At 36.0% G+C, this 19744-nt stretch overlaps 2 protein-coding genes across 6 annotated transcripts in view; both read left to right on the top strand.

Annotated features, from left to right (window-relative positions):
• LOC117176027 (CTP synthase-like) overlaps positions 1-17122 on the top strand; it is a 103584-nt gene extending 86462 nt beyond the window's left edge. The window contains exons 2-11 of one of the 5 annotated variants that reach the window (XM_033365992.1): positions 1080-1250; positions 1385-1470; positions 1541-1672; positions 11446-11610; positions 12187-12474; positions 12554-12642; positions 12865-13163; positions 14225-14332; positions 14419-14631; positions 14795-17122. In XM_033365992.1, coding sequence (XP_033221883.1) covers positions 1080-1250; positions 1385-1470; positions 1541-1672; positions 11446-11610; positions 12187-12474; positions 12554-12642; positions 12865-13163; positions 14225-14332; positions 14419-14631; positions 14795-14883 — 1640 coding nt within the window. In that variant the 3' untranslated portion in view covers positions 14884-17122. Of the gene's footprint in view, positions 1-1079; positions 1251-1384; positions 1471-1540; positions 1673-11445; positions 11611-12186; positions 12475-12553; positions 12643-12864; positions 13164-14224; positions 14333-14418; positions 14632-14794 lie in introns of those variants that run through there. The other 4 variants (XM_033365993.1, XM_033365994.1, XM_033365996.1 and 1 more) reach the window with 4 other exon arrangements.
• Positions 17123-18584: 1462 nt separating this feature from the next.
• LOC117176689 lies at positions 18585-19031 on the top strand. The gene has a single exon (XM_033366942.1). The coding sequence runs from the start codon at positions 18585-18587 to the stop codon at positions 19029-19031; it is 447 nt and encodes a 148-aa protein (XP_033222833.1).
• Positions 19032-19744: the final 713 nt, after the last annotated feature.

Below are 19744 nucleotides of genomic sequence, written 5' to 3'. Positions count from 1 at the left end.
TTAAAAAAACAGAGTTATCTCCTGATTAAAGATTATTATTTTAATACGTGGCAATAGGCTTAATACCTGAAGTTACAAGTGAAGGTACGATAAATGTTTTAAAGTCTGAAATGTTCGGTAGAAATGTAAATGGATATTTACCAATGTTTAATGTAAATGTCAAATTTTTGAATGCAAATGATAACGATGTGATCAGAGAGAAATTGCAAGATATACAGAATGTACAAAAAAATGTATTTCGATAAAAATGGGCAAACCAAAAAACCGTGTTTCTTAAAAAAGTATGCTGATGATTAATTTTGTTTCATTGAAAAAAGAAAGCTGTTGTACGCTTCTGATTTTATGGTCCTACGCACTAGAGATAATCAGTATGGTTTGGACTGTAGGGCGCGGTGAATACTTGTATGGCACGTTCCATAATAAATATCATAGTATTTCACATTATATATTCATTGTCTCATAGAAGTCCTTTAGCGTGAGTACGTTTGCATCAAGGTGACTCAACTTCACTGGGTATGGGGCTGTGAACATTTTTCTTTTACTAAGGTGTATTCTTCCCGAGTCGAGATTCACCGCGTAGCTATTGCCGTCGGTACCGTTCGGATATGTGGCTGCTTTTATTACGCTCGGATTTCAAGAAATAATCGAATTTGAAGTTCATAGATCTTGTTATAATCTATTAAAGTACACTCGAACCCCAAAGGTATGAGAAATTCGGGAATCGAAACTCCAAAGACATGACCGTGAAAGGGGCTCCCACTCCTGCGACATTTGCATTTCAGGGGTAATGCGTGAGAACGTACACAGACCTACTGCGCGTACGCGTACGTCAAATTCAAGGCAGCGCACACTCGCGTGCGCGTGACTTAAATAGGGTAGGGATAGACGGGACAAATTTCGCTCACTTCTTTGCAGTCGGTATGCTTGTATCTGTGAAGCACTCGTATTTTTTTGGAGCTCGTATCTTTGGAGTTCGAATGTGACCGAATTCTTTTTTTAAGATACTGTTTTTGGTTTGAAACAAACTTGAACGTCGTTTACGCTGCAAATTAATAAAAAACATTCATCACCTGTTTCAGGTGAAGTATATGTTCTTGACGATGGTGGAGAAGTAGATTTGGACTTAGGGAATTATGAAAGATTTTTAGATGTTACTCTACACAAAGATAATAATATTACAACTGGCAAAATATATCAGTCAGTAATTGAAAAGGAGAGACGGGGTGAATACTTAGGGAAGACTGTACAGGGTATGTAAAATGCAATACAATATTGATAAGCCATGTATATTGTGTATTTAATGAAATAATATTTTCACATTAGTCATTAAGAACCAGGAGTGCGACAAAAAATCGTATGATATATAATTAATATACTGTTATAGTCGTTCCACACATTACGGATGCTGTACAAGAGTGGGTAGAGAGAGTTGCTAACCATTCCGTTTCAGAAGATGGAAACAAACCGGAGGTAAAATAAAATTTAGTTTCAGTGAAATAAGGCGAAATATGCATTGTTATATATTTATAAAAAATTTAAGGTTTGTATTATCGAGCTTGGCGGGACTATTGGAGACATTGAGGGAATGCCATTCGTGGAGGCATTTAGGCAATTTCAGTTTCGTGTAAAAAAGGAGAATTTCTGCTGTGCTCACGTGTCGCTTATACCGCAGGTACTTGAAACCTACATTTTTTTTATATATGTACACTTACCCGTGAAGCAGAGGCTGTAAAATCTGCCTCAACTCCGTTAAGGCCTTTTTTCGCGGAACGTCACATATAAAACTAAAGGGTATAAAACCGACAGCCGATTGCAAGTTATGACACGATGTAATACATGTTTATCTAAAACATCCTTCGACTTTCGTTTGTTAAAGTTTCGTTGTTATTCCATAAAGGAAAGATTTTGAGATCGAGACAGCTTGGACAGAGACAGAATAGGGATTCCACGGTATATTGACTAAGATAGAGTACATTCAATTTTTGGCGAATTTCTTTCAATTATTTCAAGAACTGCTAGATGTAAAAAATAGTTTATATTGGAATTCTTCATTAAAAAACTAATTGAAATTACATGAAGCACGTCTAAAAAAATTGTTTTTACCCCTAAAAATATGTAAACTATTTTTAATACAAATTTATTTAAAAATTAATTAAAATACAGCGGATGGCAACATATGAAGGCCTGAGAATGAAAACTCGATAAGAACCATTTGAAATTGGCACCTCGAATACTTTATTTTAAATGTGATAAAGTGCCAACTTTACATGGTCCTTATTCAGTTGTCATTCTCATCTCTTCCAATAGAGGGCAGATTGGCATTTACCGTAAAAAATGTTCGAAAATGAGATATCGCATTAAACGAGGTCTTTTTTGCGGATCGCCGATACCTGTAGACTTTTTTCAAGTTATATTAGAGGTGTTCCAAACATTTCGAACATTCACAAATATTTTGGGATTTCAACAAGTTTTACACATTAAAAGAATAAGGTTCCAAATGCAAAAATCAAGAGCATATGTCGCCACTCCATTTTAGGCGCCTTAGGGCTGAAATTTGCTATCCTGGTCTCTTGCACTGCTCTACAAAAATTACCTTTTTTTCTTTCTCGAATATTTTTCATAGATTTTTGGACGCTGATTGTATGTGCAACGACAAAAATAGTTCCATCACGTCAAGTTTGTGATCCAAACTAGTAGGTGAATAGGTCCAATAAATACGTTATTCTTATATTTGAGTGTCCCTAAAAAATGAATGAAATACGATAAAACCTTTTACTTGGCTTAAATGAAAGTTTTAATATTGGACTGCAACCTCAGATAAAGAAAAGTAGGAGGCTTGGATGTAAACCTGTTAATAACTGTTTTGTATCATCGTGTATCTTAGCCCGTGCAATCAACAGGATGCAGTTAACGGTAGGCGGCCGAAGGCACTTTATCCGAAATGCAGTTAACGGTGTTCTTCCAAATCACGGCAGATTATGGCGCACAGTTATAAAAACAGTTTCTAACGTTTCTATTTCGAAGTCTCTAACTTGTCCTTATCTAAGGTTGTAGTAAAAAGTTTAGTCTTTTATTGAACTTAAATGGAAAACGCTTTTCACCATTCTTTCATTTTTTACAGACACCAAGTTTGGCTATAAGCTGATCATCCTAATCATCATGAACAATACAGAACTATAGAAGACGTGCGTCTTACGGCACTGCAAAGGACTGGAGCTTTCTGTTCTGAGTTTAGGGTTAGGAACCTAATTATAAAGATTTTTCATTGGATTTTAGTGATATCAAAGGATTTCGAGGATATTAACAGATTTCGCGAGATTTTAAATGATTGTAAAGATTTCAAGGAATTTCGATGGTTTCTTAGAGATTTAAAGAAATTTTTGCGTAATGAAAAGAATTTTGAAAAGCTTTCAAAAGATTTTAACAGATTTAAAGGGCAATCGAAGATTACACGGAATTTCTAAGACTTTTAAATATTCCAAGAGATTTTAACAGATTTTCGGGACTTCATGTGGTTCTTAACCATTTCCACGGAACAAAAGAATTTAAAAGCATTTTTACTGGGGTTTAAACATATAATTGTACTTTGTGGAATTTTATCATACTACTTCATCAGATTTCAATAGATTGCAAAGATTGTAGGTAATTGTAAGGAATTATTTGAGATTGCCAAGAATTTCATGGGATATCAACAGGCGTCTGTGTCTATATCACTGGGAAATTGGAAAATAACTAGAAATATGAATCAATGAAAAGATATTGAAAAGAAGAAGATTCATGATTAAAGAAAAAAAATATTATAATTTTTCCAATTTTTGCGTTTCAAGTTTAACTGCCTTAAACTTCTTACATCATGCAAGCAATTTTTTACAATTTTTCTGGTAAGTTGCTACGATTGTACAGAAATTTCGCTCTAAAATGAGAAAAACAACATTGAAAAGTATTTATTATCTTAGATGTTCTAGAATTTCTTTTTAAAACATTACAATTTGATCTTTTGTTGCAAGAAATCACTTAAGAAATATACAAAGTGATTGCAGCATGGGTTCATTTTATTCAGTATTTAAATAGCCCTCAAAGTGTTTAAGGGAAATATTATAAAGAATTAAATTTAAAAATTCTAAATACTTAAAATTAGATGTCCACATGTTAGGTGGCGGTAGTGCATTTCAATTCTTTTTCTAAATACAATTATTGACTGCTCTTGAAAAGTGTAAGATGTCTTAAGAATAAAAATAAAGAGCTTCATTTTGCTGCAGTGATTTACGATATTTGCATTAACTTTGAAGCGAATATTGAACCTTGAAATAAACTTTTGCGTTTTTATTAATTTAAGGGTCATCCATATATTACGTAGCACATTTAGGTTGGGGCGGGGGGGGGGGGCAGAAGGTTCAAGAGAGGCTATTATGGCCCTGTTACGATGGGATACGGAGGAGCTTTAAATAAATGTTATGCGACATTTTTTAAGTCCAATAATACAAAAAAAAATATTATCAGAGAAATAAAAAAAAGCAAGAACAAAAAGAGAAAAGATTAGCTGGAAACCATTTATTAACTGAATTTGGAAATAAGTGGCCCATTAAGCAAATCGAAAAAATGTAATTATTCTGATTGATATTACAAAAAATTGGCTTATTCTAAAAGTGTTACGTACGTAAGGCTAAAAAGATTAACAAATGTACAGGTTAAAAGACCTTACCTTTTTAGACTTACGTGGTCTCATTTACAGATGTATTCGTGCAAAGAATGTAGCGATAAAATTTACTACTAGGGGACTGAACTAGGAATAGAAAAGAATAATAGAGAGACACTGCAATGCGTTCGAAATAAATACCAATGATTAAAATAAATACTAAGATATTTTTTACTGGTCCAAGGCAAGTAAATATTAAAGTAATATAGAAAGTCAATTTACTCAATTCAGCGGATTCTATTGCAAAAATTCCTGCCACATGAAAATGTGTCTTCGAATGGCCTAATTGCTGACAACAGCAATAAATAGGTCTTGATCATTTTGGGAAAATATCAGCAGTGATTGTTTATCATCAAATTCCATCTTTCGTTACGTTCAACTTCCAAATTATCGAAAATCCACACCGAATGATTTTACCACTAGCCGATGAGCTAAAACAAAATTAAGTCGAAGGAAAAACATACCAGTGAGCGGTTCTTCGCTCGGTATCTTTTTCCGAAAGTTAATGTTATAATCGACCTCGGCGGTTCGGGATCGGTCTTTGATAAATTCCAAACTTACTGTATTGTCAATTAACGCCGTGCGGACGTTAAATTTCTATTTGGAAAAGGAACCCACCCGACGAGGTTGAAAATGTTTAAAAATAATACGTTTAAATCCTAGTGCGAAGAAAAGTGGGATAGCTCAACAAATAGCACGGAGAAAGATTCTTCTCTCGAATCGCAACACAAAAGGAGAAATTTCTGTGAAAAATTGGAATTTTGAATCACCTGGGAAAAGAATAGAGAAGAGTAGATTTTTTAAAGTACTGTCCCTCTTTCTGCTAAATGCATTCCATCTCGTGCTGAAGAAAATTTCGAGAACGCCTATTTTCACAGGAAGCATCGTAAGAGGAGCAACGACTCTCTTTCCTTCTACAACCAGTCTTTCTGAAAAATGGTAGCAGAAAAATGTATCGTTCTTTTATTTTTACATAAAATGGATTATAATTTAAAAACGTTTGAATCTAAAAAAAACATTTGTGTCTCATTAAATTCACCCCAATCCCCTCTCTACAAATAAGCATGGCTACAACGGCGCTCTCAATCAGAGAGCAGTAATACTTCAACCCACTAATAAAAACGAATGTACCGTGTGATTAAATTCGGCACTTTATGAAAGCCTTTATGTATCTAAATGTAAAAATTTACAAAGAATAAATTGAGACAATGATTGCTAGTTTGACGGTACGTAACAATATTATACCACAAAATGCGTTGAGTGATTTTTCTGGGTGGAGTAGAAACGTTGTATTTATAGTGAGAAAATTGATTCCGCTGAGTTTGGGTTAAATTTTAAATTATACTTGTAAGTCTAAATTACACTAAAGAAACATCTAGAATTCTTCTTTCGTTGACTGGGCAACCTAACCTCAACTGTCAGAAAACTTAGAATCCCGAGTCGCGAACCTAGGACTTCTTTCCAACCACATCTCCTTAGTCTGTCTTAGTCCACAAGATTACCTCAAATTGGCGCCCAAACTTGGGACCCTGAAATGAAACTCAACACTATTTCCAACTTATATTGTAACAGAATTGTTACGACGGGAATATAACGCGGTACGGCCCAGTACTAAAGGATATGCAGCCCGTACGCGAGATGGGACAGCACCGTCGAAGGGTTTGCTAAGTACTGAGCAAAGACACCTCCCGTCGTCCATCTTGACCTGTTCTCCCGAGCGGTGGTTCGTTGTTAGACGAGATACTCAATGGGAATTAAAAATTGCAAATCAATTTTGCTTTAAATTCTTATATTAGCGACTTAAAAGTCTTGAATTCGAGACCAGTTACTTTTTTTGTGATTGCATATACCTAAACTTGAATTTAAAACTAAGAGTGTTATAGTTGATTGATTTTAGTTTTTTTTTTAAGACGTATTTTATATTCTTTTAAATCGCAAAAATTCACAGATTTTCAATTTCTATGGTTCAAAATGCGCCCATGACACAAAGATATTTGACACAGACTCGTAGGTCCCCGAAACTGGAGTTTGGCTTACAGGAGCACTCTCACCCTGCTAATAATCATAAAACACGGACCCGTCTTTAATTTATTCTCCACTTCTCGGATTCAGACCCTATGTTGAAGCTATATTATCATCCAATATGGCCGCACCTGTAATAAATTTCCGTCTGTGAAGAATTTTCTTTAACGCCCCATCGACTGTTGACAACCCGCTCCTTGAACAAAAACTGACATTGCAGGCCATTCTCAACGTGAGCCCTGCTTCTCCCGGTTACTGCCAGACTTCAATGATCGTGACTACGAATACACCACTGTCTTTCTTACTCAAATAGATCAATATTTAAAAAAAAAACTAATAATCTCTGGCCGAATAGCGAATTAACCTAGTGAGTCAAGTCATAAAGGAGGCTGTCACGGGATGGTCTGATTTTTACCGTGTCTTCCTCTTTGAATGGCCTCATTTCCTGACATTTCCACAAAAATACAATTCGGCCACCATTCTAGGTAGCCTTCTCGCAACTATACTTTTAAAGACAAGGAGACAAAGAACCTGTTGGTCTTTTTCTTCAGATGAACTATTTACTTTTCCAGAACGTACAAACTTATTTTCTGGAAGAAGCTAAGGTCGCTACCCTCTTAGAATTGTTGTTTCCCTTGATTCTCTGCGCCATACAAGCTTCCTAGCTAGCCGATTTCGACACCCTCATGCTCAGAGCGGTAAAGAACGAGTTTGATGCACTTGAAATAGTCCAGACCTCCAAATGGGCTGAGCATCAAACCAAGGCCGTGAAATCCACCCCTGCATGCCGTCTACCAAAATTTTGGTACTGCGCGGGTATTCACATTAACCGCGACTGTTGTGCAAAAAAGATGGAGTGCCCCCTAGATTTCCCCCTACAAACGACCAAGAAAAACTGGAGGCTAGTCCCCTTCCCCATACGACTCCAAAGTACAAAAAGAGTTTTCCTCCACTTTCAAGTAATTCTTAACATCCGAGAATTATGGGCCCCTTTTGATAGCGATTCTACTGATAATTGTGTACAGCTTCGGTAGTTAACTGAAGCCCAAGACCAGTGAGCGAAGCCTCAGCACGAAAAATGGAAGATAGCGAAATCAGAAACGTTCCTTATTTTGCAAGATACGGTCGAACTAGAAGTAACCGTATGCGAATATTGTACCAAAAGCACCTTTTACATTGGCGACAAAATGAACGCTCCTTAAATCCTCGGAGACGTCTGGATCGAAGAACAAAGTGCAGTTCATGATTGACCCAGAATTCACAACCACCCAACCCTTTCGGCTAAATGTTCAGAATAGAAAGGCTAGCCAATATGAGTCGCTCTCTCGAAGAACGGCTTGAGGCCATGTAACGAGAGGGCCATGTAACGAGAGGGCCATGTGACCAAAGGCAACTCACGCCTAAACGAAATGATGTATTGCTCTGAAAGTTTAGGAAATGCAAGAGGAGATAATGAAGTGCATGTCTCTGCTTTGTTCCGGTGGAAATTTTGAACACAAAATTTCGAAGAAAATAAAACTGGAAGCTATATCCGTTCTTTTCTTTCCCAACTTATGGTACGTCCAGGCGGAATGAGATATTGTGTTGAAAATTTGGCACGCTAAATGGAAGGCGCGAAGGAAGGTGTATCTGTTCTTAAGTATTTAGAATTGTGATTTTTTTAAATTACTAATTTGGAGAAATACGGACCGTGCTGTAGAACCATGTAAACAATCTTCAATTTTGTCAATGGGCTAGTTATGAGGTTTATATTGATTGAAGTGGGTAAAACAACCAAAATTGTTGACGAACATTATACACAAATATTGCAAAAACTAACGTACGTTCCTGACATACGTATCAGCTATATCAGAGCAGCACAAAACAAAAGTTACCAACAGCGAACTTCTTCTTTACCGACAGAGAAAGATACAAGTCAAACTTCTGCCGTAAAGCCTAAATACGTCGGTCGATATCTCTTATTTTGATAAATAAACTTCTTTCTTTCTCCAATTCTGCGAATTGTCACAAACGGTGCTGTAATATTTATTAAAACGTTTTCGAACATTTTTTCCGCGTTATTTAAACTTTTATTTTTAAATATAGGTGAACAAATATAGATCTCAGAACTGACTTGATCAGCTAGTCTACACGATACATGGTCTTAAGTCGAAATGTGTCATTTTGAGATAATTGCATTTTTAAGAATGTACAGTATTTGATCAGTGGTTATTTTTATTTTAACGTATTTTATTATGTTTCACTTACAATTTTTAGTATCTAATAATTAACTTCGACCGGTGGAAAAGAATTTAACATTAAATATTAATATTTATCAGCGTATTAATAAAATAACACTTGAGCCTTTTTAACGGAGGACTGAAAAAGTCTTCAAAAAGATGTGTAATGTCGGATAAAGTGACAGTATTGCAATAGTTTTATTTTTTACTGATTATACATTACAATTACATTTATTGTGCAGGATTAAATAATAAAGGCAGGTAACGATATAATTATTCATAAATTTTAGAAACGACCTGAATCAACTTAAGCCGTTTTTCTAGAGAACGTCTCATATACAGTATCAAGTATTCATTGGAAAAAAAGCTGCTTTGGAAAAACCTCAACTGATTTCCTCGCTCATGTTATCACCTCCGAGGCCAACTTCCCCAATGCGAGCAAGTAAATGCCGTACTTGACGCCACCCGTATAAAGCAAAAAAAAAATGCAAGTCCAAATTCTCCCCCGCTCAGTCTCGTTAAAAAAAATTAGCGAAAATATTTCGTCATCATTTAGGCTCTCAATAAGTTTAGGGGGCTTGCTGCCCCTTAAAAATAAAATTTCCGTGCCCAAACAATCCCCGTATCTTGCGTTTGTAAAAACACGCGATATGTATGATATTACCAACGCCCAACAGGCGGAGGACAAGACATGCAAACTCGGCTCCAAATGAAAACAACTTCAGACACTAGCATTTCTGACGAAAAAGAACATTTTTTCAACAGCGCATGTGCACCAGGCTTCTTCAAGTCCCAGAGGAGGCTCGCTAATTGGTACTGGATGTGAGAAGACATCGAGGAATACGTGCATAGCTGTCACATTTGTGCTTGCCGCAAATCCCTCAGGACCGTCTGTCGTGGCCAAGAAGGCCCCTGACAAACAAATACCCTTAGGAAACGAAATTTTCCAGGTGCTATAACATTAGGCTTAGTACTCAGGGGGGAAAATATTAAAAGAAGCTCCTAAGGAATTCCTTCAGCAATACGAAGTCGATGACCAATTTTTTTCCCGAAATCACCAACTCTCTGATGCTAAGAAAGGGCTAAATACCGCCTTAAAAATAAGAACATTGTGACGCGAAAAAAGTGACTTTATTGACTCTCCACCAGGGACAGATTTTCCTCCAGAGAGCAGCCCCATGACTGCTTGAGAACCCACACACATTGTCACCTCAATGTTCGATCACCCTGTCGAGCGAAGCATTGGAGAAAGCTTTGGCCCCCTCATGAAAACCCCCAATATCCAGGTATCGCCAGACTAAATGATTAAATGTGAAAATCAATTGTTTGTAACAAATAATAAATATAAAAGTATTTAACAGAATTATTTGATCACAAAATAGACTTGAGTGAAAGCAAAAATAATGATTTAATGTTACTTTTTTAACATAAATGGTCAATACAGCCAACAGATACCCCAGATATCCTCAGCTCCAAGTTTCTTTAAGATCGAGATCGAACAGGGCATGGAGATTGATCAGTTGACTTAGACCCTCAAAGCACAGCGCAAGCGCGGCTGCGTTGTTCGCCCAACGCTTGTAGAATTTTACTTTAAAAGCACGGGCCAATCGCTCGAGACCACACTCAGCAACATCGACGAAAATTCGTTAAGTATAGTAAGTTTCGAGACTGAAACTTACTCAACTCGGAGCCCTCAAACTGTAGACCTCGTCACCAAATCTAAATAAAATTTTATGATTTTATGAATTTTATGAATGACACGTTTCTGTAATTCGAACTTTCACAACATGAATATTTCAAAGGGGCCCCCGCTGGGTTGCCCTCACGGATCCACGATTAAAATTTCTAAGTCAGAAGGTAAATTTTTTATATCTTTAAAAATGGACATAAAAAAATGGATCCTCCATATTGTGAGCGTTGGCCTGATGTTCCGCAGTCACGTTTCTCTCCGCAACCATTCATCCTTGGTAGTCTTCCGGCAGTATTATTGTCTGGCCCGGAAATAGTGGATAGCCCATACTTGGACCTCAACCCTCGATACTCTAAACCACCCTTGCCCTTCCAAGCAGTGAACCACCCTCTGTTGCCAAAAAACAAGTAACCTCAAAAAAAATTTTACATTTTTTCAAACCCAACTTACGTTTACATGAAACGCGATATCACATATAAACTAACACATCTTCCACAAAACTGGATAAAACAACCTCAAAAATAAAGTTTGCCATTTAATTCACAGAAAACAATCGAAAATATTTCTGATTTTTATTAATAAATAAATAAATGAAATTATAAAATATAAAATTATGAGTAGCCCGATTTTCCCAAAATGTTCCGGTTAGTTCCATTTTTTGGTAGTTCGAAACTATTAAAGTGCTCGAAACTTTCGAGAGCTCAAAACCGTTTGGGAACTCGAAACTTTGGAGTAGCTCGAAAATTTCGAGCTTTTCCACATCTTGTACGTAATTTGTCATCAAAAACTAAGAGATTAACTCCATAGCATGATTTTAGCCACGATCCACGGGGGAACCAAAAACTAAACCAACACAATCTAGTGTTCGAGAATTGCGTGGTCTCGGTTTATCACCAGATCTTATTATATGCCGTTCTGAAAATCCAATCGGCGATACCATTAAGGATAAAATTTCGAACTTCTGTCACGTTCCACCAGAACAGGTATGCGCACAAGCACTTCAAGCTATCTCTTATACATTGTATTTGCCTGTTCAAACTATTACAGTTGTGAATTATAGATACTGCAGTGGGATTCCGATGCCGTGAAAAGTTTTGAATCTAAATATAGCTTTCTTTATATCATAAGGAGATAAAAATAGAGGCTGTTCGAATACAACATTTTTTGTGGCACCAGAATCCTACTGCTGTCTAGTATTACAAAATTTTTCGCTTGTGGTTAATCGTACGCTTTTTGTACCTAACTAGTTTCGCCTACCTCGAAATTATTAGGGAGTATAATATGACGCTCGTTTCCATCCCGTGAGACCCTTATTACAACCCACAATCCTCCCTCCAACTCACCTGATCCATGTTCTACTACCCTAAGTCAACATATATCCTCAGAATTGTCATATATTTTTTATCTATCTTTTCGGAAGGGCAATATGAGAAAGAAAACATGACATTCATTATTAATAATGCGATGATCGCGCAATACTCTTACGGCTAATTCCGTAATAATAGACACTACCGTATTATTATTGTGAGTTGATATAATTACTTTATACATTTTCACAGGTCATAACGATACACGATCTCTCTTCCATTTACCGGGTTCCTCTCTTAATGGAAAGTCAAGGTGTTATACCTTTCCTGAGTGACAGATTACAGTTGAACGTTGGAATTCAACAACCACGTAATTTTATGCGTAAATGGCGAGATCTCGCCGAACGTATTGAACACTTGAGGAAAGAAGTTGTTATAGCTTTAGTTGGAAAATACACTAAGCTTGAAGATTCATATGCTTCTGTGACAAAAGCATTGCAACACGCTTCTGTGCAAGTAGGATACAAATTAAAATTAAAGGTATGTGATGAATCTCACTAGAATGCGTTTTACTGATTAAGTGCTATATGTATTGTGAACTTTTTCCTGTTTGTTTCAGTACATTGAAGCCTGCAATTTAGAAAAGACGAAATTACAATCAGACCCAGTAATATATTATGAAGCATGGCAACAGTTATGCAAAAGCGAGTAAGGATTCCTTTAAAAGTATAAAGTATACTGTTTTACGTACAATTGATGTGGTATTTTTGAAGTTTCGCAAGACTGTTATCAATTAATACCACCTTTTATAAAAAACTGTCAAATACGAATTGTTTGTTCATGATATAAGCGAGTCAGAAACGGTTTATTGTGCCGTGTCAAATTGTTTTTGAGCATTCACGATTTAATCGGTTTTTTTTTATATTTTAGTGGCGTCGTAGTTCCGGGAGGTTTTGGAAAAAGAGGAATGGAAGGCAAAATAAAAGCATGTAAATGGTGCAGAACAAACAACACGCCGTTCCTTGGCATATGCTTGGGAATGCAAGCCGCAGTCATAGAATTCGCGCGTGATGTATTACATTTAAGTAACGCTAATAGCACTGAAATTGATAATGAGACCGAGAATCCTCTTGTCATCGATATGCCAGAGCACAATCAAGGACAAATGGGTGGGACAATGAGATTAGGAAAAAGACGGACTCGTTTCAGCGGAGAAAATTCTGTAATAAGTACATAACTTACAGTCGCCATAGGGCTAATAATTAAAATATTTTATTTGTAAAAACACTAAGAAAATATTACGAGGGTGGGGTGAAAATTTTCAGGCCGGACCCACAGATGGCGCCAGCAGGTCTAATTTTTAGCTTGTATTCCATAGTACTATATCTCACTAGCTTGTATATCAATTTTCAAGTCGATTGCCCTATTAGTATACATTTGTAAGCCTACTGAATGTAAAAATCAGAGAAGTGTGCGGTCATTAAATACTTCTATTTAAAAGGCCTAACACCACTTCAAATTAAAAAATAAATGGCTTCCACACTGAAAGACTTTTCCATCATATTCGACGGTTAAATAGTGAGTTTCTGAATTTAAGAGAGGTCGCACGAGCATTTCTGTTGAACGACGTTCAGAACGCCCCTTTGAGGTCGCAACTGCCGAAATGATCGAAAAAATTCATAAAATGGTGATAGAGGACCGCAGATTAAAGGTGAGATAGCTGCGGCTACTAGGATGCCAATTAAGCATGTATGCAATATTTTACATGAACTTTTGGGCATGGAAAAGCACTGTGCTAGGTGGGTACCGCGTTTTCTAACAAACGCGTTTTCACGACGAAAACACACCTCTCCCCATATGTCCGTCGTTGCGATGGCTAAAATCAACGAAGTGAAGTTAAGAGTTGTTCCCCCATCCACCATATTCGCCAGATTTGGTCCCCGGCGACTATCATCTTTTCCCTATCCTTAAAAAATGGCTCGGAAGATCAAAAATTTCAGAGCAACGAGGAAGTCATCGATGCTGTATATGATTACGTTGAGGGACTTGACGAATTGGTCTACAAAAATAGCATCACTCTATTACAGCGCCGTTATGAGAAATGTATTAGTCTTGAGGGAGATTATGTGGGAAAATGGAGTGAAAAAAAAACGAAAAAAGTTGTTTTTCCTTAGCAGGCCGGAAACTTTTCACTCCACCCTCGTAGTGTATCTCATTCTGATACTATGCACTTGGTTGTGCAGCATTAAGTGCATTTTTAGGTTTAAAAATATTATGTTTCGTTTTGCAGAGCAATTGTATGGCAATAAAAATAGCGTGGAAGAACGTCATCGTCATCGATACGAAATCAATCCAAAATATGTTGGTGATTTACAAGCTGCTGGCATGAAGTTTGTCGGTGAGCGTGGTTTTATTTTGAAACATTTGGAATAAAAGTGCGAAGGTACAATAGAGTTGCATGACTAACTGAATTTTCCATCACAGGTCACGACGAACAATCCGAGCGAATGGAAATCGTCGAACTTGAAGGGCACTCCTACTATGTTGCTACGCAGTATCATCCAGAATATTTATCCCGACCTCTGAAACCTTCTCCGCCGTTCTTAGGATTAATACTAGCTAGTGTAGGAAAGTTGAAATCCTACTTATCCAGTGGTTGTAGATTTTCTCCGGCGCAATTGAGTGACAACGATTTTGGTATTAATTTTTTTTAACAGTTAGAACCAAGATGAGCAAAAAACTTCGAATCCAGCTGTTTCGTGCTCTAAAAAGAATTATATAGAGTAGAGTCGTGTAATAGACTTAATTGCGCACCTCTGGTTTATTTTTATACCACAATTAACTGATTTATATTTTACAGATGATGATTATCCTGTTGAATCTACAAACAGCTTGAAAGTAGTGAGCAGTACAAAACCAACCAATAGCAACGTTTCTGGCTCCGATTGACGTTTTTAAGTATCGAGTTTAAAGCATTAGTTCGCGATCATATTGTGTAGAGACTGAATTTTTCGTGTAGAGCAGTAAGGTGCGTTTAAAATATCTAGTGGTATATAATCTTACTGAAAATCTCATTTCGCTTCTGAAGTTTAATTACATTTATATAGCCCTCGTAATACAAGAATTCAAATTCGTTAGAATAACGATAACGACCATAAGAAGTTGAAGATGATCTTGCTTTACTCTTTTTTTATTCTGACCAGGTTTGTTGTAGAAAAAAGACTCTCAAAACGCTCTTAACATAACTGACTACATGCATGGTTACATTCCAGATTATTTTCATGTCCTTTCTCCGGAATTTGGTGAGGGTAGCATGAATAATTTCAGTGAGCCGAGATAATTCGTACATTATAGCATATAATCAGTGACCAACTCTGTTTAATTCAGAATATAATCAAATGTTTTGAATTGTCTGAATTATTCTGAAAGCATGGAATTCTTTTTAAATATTTTCAAATTCAGCAACTTTGTCCACGGGTGAACTGTTACTGAATTTAGTCGCACTCTTTTTTTATTCTGAAGAAGTCGTTGAATTTGTTTGAAGTTTTTTTGAATTTTTTTAAGTTTTCAGAATTCTTCTACAATCTTTAGAATTCACGTTGAATTATTGTGAATTCTTTCAAGACTTTTGAATTTTGCGAATTGAGCTTGGAAATAATTGAAAAGAATTCCATGTTTTCAGAAAAGTGAAGAAAATTATAAATAAATCAAGATACATCCTGAATTATTCAAGAGGATTCAAAGATCTTTACCAACATTCAAAACATTACAAATGAATTCTAAGAATGCCGAGAGAATTCTGCAGAATTAAAAAGACTAAAAAATTCAAATTATTTCAATATTTATTCTAAATATTTCACGAAAAATGAAAAATCCTTTAAAAAATTCAAAAAAAGTCAGGACGGTCACTGATTATTTGCAATAATGTATGCATTATCTAGGCCTACTGCAATTATTTGTGCTACGCTCACCAAATTTCGAAGAATCTAGCCTATAATTCCATTTCTTCCATGCATATTATTTTGATGAGCAAATAATTTATCTGGAACATGTTTACATAAAAGAATTGATTTCTTTGCAAATTTATTTTAGGGTCGTTTCAATTTCCTGAAGTACCCAAAATACGAAACGAACCCAAAAATGTTTTAAGACTTTTCGATGTGAATTTTTTCTTTTATCCGCCATTACAAAGAATGACAATACTCCTGCGACATCCTGTGTAATGTAACTAGACTGATAAAATTCACCAATAAAACCTTTTTATTTCAATTTCTATCATGGAAAACAGATTGTAAATTTAAAAATTAGAAGAATTTTAATTTTGTGTATCGAAAATGAACCTTCTGGTCTGAAATCGCGATGAAACTGATACGTTTTTCTAGATTCACCGTTTCTATAAAACGAAACATATAATTTTAAAGAGAGTTAATAGTGGTAAAACTCAAAAACGTCGCACTGAATAAACTTGTACCTAAAGGCCACATCTTTAAAAAAATACTATTATTTTTCTTCTTCCTTGTTTAAAAAGTGGTTGATAAATTCTGGAAAATGAATTCGTGAAGGGATTTATTTTTATTTATTTTGTAATCGTAGTAGAAGAGATGATATTTTCTTTAGTACATCAAGGTTTAAATAATTATTCTTATTTTTACTAAAACTAAGCTTTTAAGTACTCTCGATTTTGGAGAAAGAAATAACTCTTGTCTTTTTACTGTATCTTTGTCGGATTTTGTCGGAATTTAAGTTAGAGAATTTTTTGCATCTAAGATCAAGAACCATTTTCTATCTGGATTTATCTGGCTCTAAAACGAACATCAGAAATAGAAAATTGAATTATTTGCCTGATAAAGTCTTTTTCGGCTCTATCTGGAACTTTCTTGGAACTTACATTAGAAGACTATTTTAGTGAAAATGCCCATTAAGGATATTAAAGCATTTTTATACTTCCATTTCTTTATTATCTATTGCTTTTGGATCTTCTTTGAACGCTTTGAATATTTAAAGACCAAAAGTATTGAGCCCTTTCTGAAATGAGGAAAATTCGATTTTTTGTTTAACATATTATAAAATATTGTTTAAGAACTGTTATTTTGCATTCAAATCTAAGTAAGAAATAATCATAAAATAATTGGATAAATTAAAAACTGCGCGCTTTATGAAGGTTTTTGTATTACCGAAAATATCTTTTTGTCACCAGCGTTATTAAAGCATTTTTGCACTTGACTTTTCTTTATTGTTTATTACCTTTATATAGTTGATATACTATTTAAATATTTAAAGAAAAAAGACTATTGAGCCGTTTTCAAAATAAGTAAAATTTAATTTTAAAATGTTTTCAAATACATGTTTTTATTAATGTCTATCGAAAATTTTCAATTTGCCTTGAAACTACTCATTACAATCATGGCCGAAATTGTGTAAACAAGCTCTAAGTGAATTGATAGTTAAATGAGTGAGAGCGCGCAGTAGAGTATAAGTTTAGGTAGTTTAGGTTGGGTGTGAATCCTCAGCAAGTGCGATTTTTCAAAGCGTTTAAGCATGTAATTATATATGTGTAAGGTATTTGATTGGCGAATTGTGTATTCAACAACTATAAGAAATGAAGATTATATAACTATAAGTTCAGAAACAACTTTTTTTTCGTTGAAAAATCCGGATAGAGGCCGATAAAATGCCGCATAGGGAAGTATGGGCAGCGGGAATATTTTCAATTGCCGGATAGAACCTGATAAAACAAGGATATAAATACCGTGTAAGTTTCCGGGTAGAACCCGAGAAAGAACAAACGGTAAAATGCGAATTGAAAAAATATCCGTATAGAAACAGACCAACAATTCAAATTTCTAATTCGAAGGGTAAATATTTTTGTTGACACTACTAATTTTAAGGTTTCATGAGTTCAGACTTACAAATAATGATTTTCTGTCAAAAATTGAATGACACTTTTCTGAAATTCGAACTCTCACAATATGGATGTTCCATAGGGGCCCCCGCAGGAGATCCAGCTCTGTTGCCCTCACGGATCAACGATTAAAAAAATTTCAAAGTCCAAGGGACATATATTTTTTTGACACTACTAATTTTAAGGTTTCATGAGTTCAGACTTACAAATAACGATTTTCTGTCAAAAATTGAATGACACTTTTCTGAAATTCGAACGCTCACAATATGGATGTTCCATATACAGGGTCCGGCACTCGAAGTGTAACCAAATTCAGACCGCTCGCGCAGCTGACGCATGAGCATCAGCTGTGTAAAAGTTTGCTAAATGACAGTTCGGAGTATTGTTTAGAAGCGCACAAAGCATTTTTGCTAAAAGTGAACGCGAAAAAAAAACGAGTGATGGATTTCATACGTAATAGAGTGATTGCTTTATATTTAGCTGGAAAATCACAACCAGCAATTGTTCGTGAGCTCAATCACCTTAAACTGAATAAAGTTTTTGTTTATCGCACTATAACTCGTTACAATAATACTGGTAGTATCGCAAAAAGTCATGGAGGTGGTCATCAAAAGACTGCAACGTCACGTGAGATGGTTCAAAATGTGAAGAAGCGACTTGACCAAAATCGCGACGAAGTGCCAATCAAATGGCAAAAGAACTGAAAATATCCGACCATAGCATCCGCCGCATATTGAAAAATGATCTCATGGTCAAGACTTACAAGATCCAAAAGGCGCATCATCTCAAACCGAAGCAGCAACAAGTCAGACTTGAGAGAGCGAAGGAGTTGCTTCGCTTGGCCGAAAGCGGTCAATTTCCGAACATTGTGTTTTCTGACAAGAAAATTTTTCCAATTGAGCAATTCGTAAACTCTCAAAATGATAGGGTTTACTTGACCGACTGTCCATACGAGAATTTGAGTCATCGATTGGCCACCAGGAAGCAGCACCCGCAACAGATAATGGTTTGGGCCGCTGTAAAAGCAGATGGGCGCTCTCCAATCGTTTTCATCGAGCCTGGCGTCATGGTAAATGCCAAATATTATCGGGAAAGTATTCTGGAGGTTGCTTTGAAGCCGTGGGCGGACAACATTTCAGTGGTAGACAATGGACGTTTTAAGGGGACTCGGCACCGACTCACAAAGCTCGAGTGATCGAAGAATGGCTGAAAAACAACGTTCCGAACTTCATAACGTCCACACAATAGCTCTCGAATTCGCCAGACTCGAATCCAATGGATTATTCTCTTTGGACCATTTTGGAGAGCAAGGTCCGAACTAAAAGATACACCAGTCTCGAGACGCTTAAAAAAGCCATTGTCTGCGAGTGGGCCAAAATACCTGCAAGTCACATTCGGGCAGCTTGAGATTCGTTTTTGGACCGTCTCAAGCCCATTGTGAAGGCAAACGGTGGTCATATCGAAAAAAAGTGAATTGATTCAGAATTTTGTATTATTTTCACACATTTTGTACTTTGAATTAAATAAAAGTAACCGAGCTCGGTTGCCCTCGCGGATCAACGATTAAAATTTCAAATTCCAAAGGACGTATATTTTTTTGACACTGCTAATTTTAAGGTTTCATGAGTTCAGACTTACAAATAATGATTTTCTGTAAAAATTGAACGACACTTTTCTGAAATTCCAACGCTCACAATATGGATGTTCCATATAGGCCCCCGCAGGGGACCCAGCTCTGTTGCCCTCACGGATCAACGATTAAAATTTTTAATTCCAAAGGACGTATATTTTTTGACACTGCTAATTTTAAGGTTTCATGAGATCACACTTATAAATAATGATTTTCTGTCAAAAATTGAATGACACGTTTCTGTAATTCGAACTTTCACAACATGAATATTTCAAAGG

The sequence above is a fragment of the Belonocnema kinseyi genome, chromosome 7, assembly GCF_010883055.1.
Source record: "Belonocnema kinseyi isolate 2016_QV_RU_SX_M_011 chromosome 7, B_treatae_v1, whole genome shotgun sequence".
NCBI classification, from domain to species: Eukaryota; Metazoa; Arthropoda; class Insecta; order Hymenoptera; family Cynipidae; genus Belonocnema; species Belonocnema kinseyi.
Note: the sequence above shows the minus strand (reverse complement) of the source record. Positions and strands in the feature narration are given on the sequence as shown.

What these genes read in the sequence shown, in the direction of transcription:
- LOC117176689 (XM_033366942.1), top strand. Translation starts at nt 18,585, where the DNA reads ATGGTCAAGACTTACAAGATCCAAAAGGCGCATCATCTCAAACCGAAG.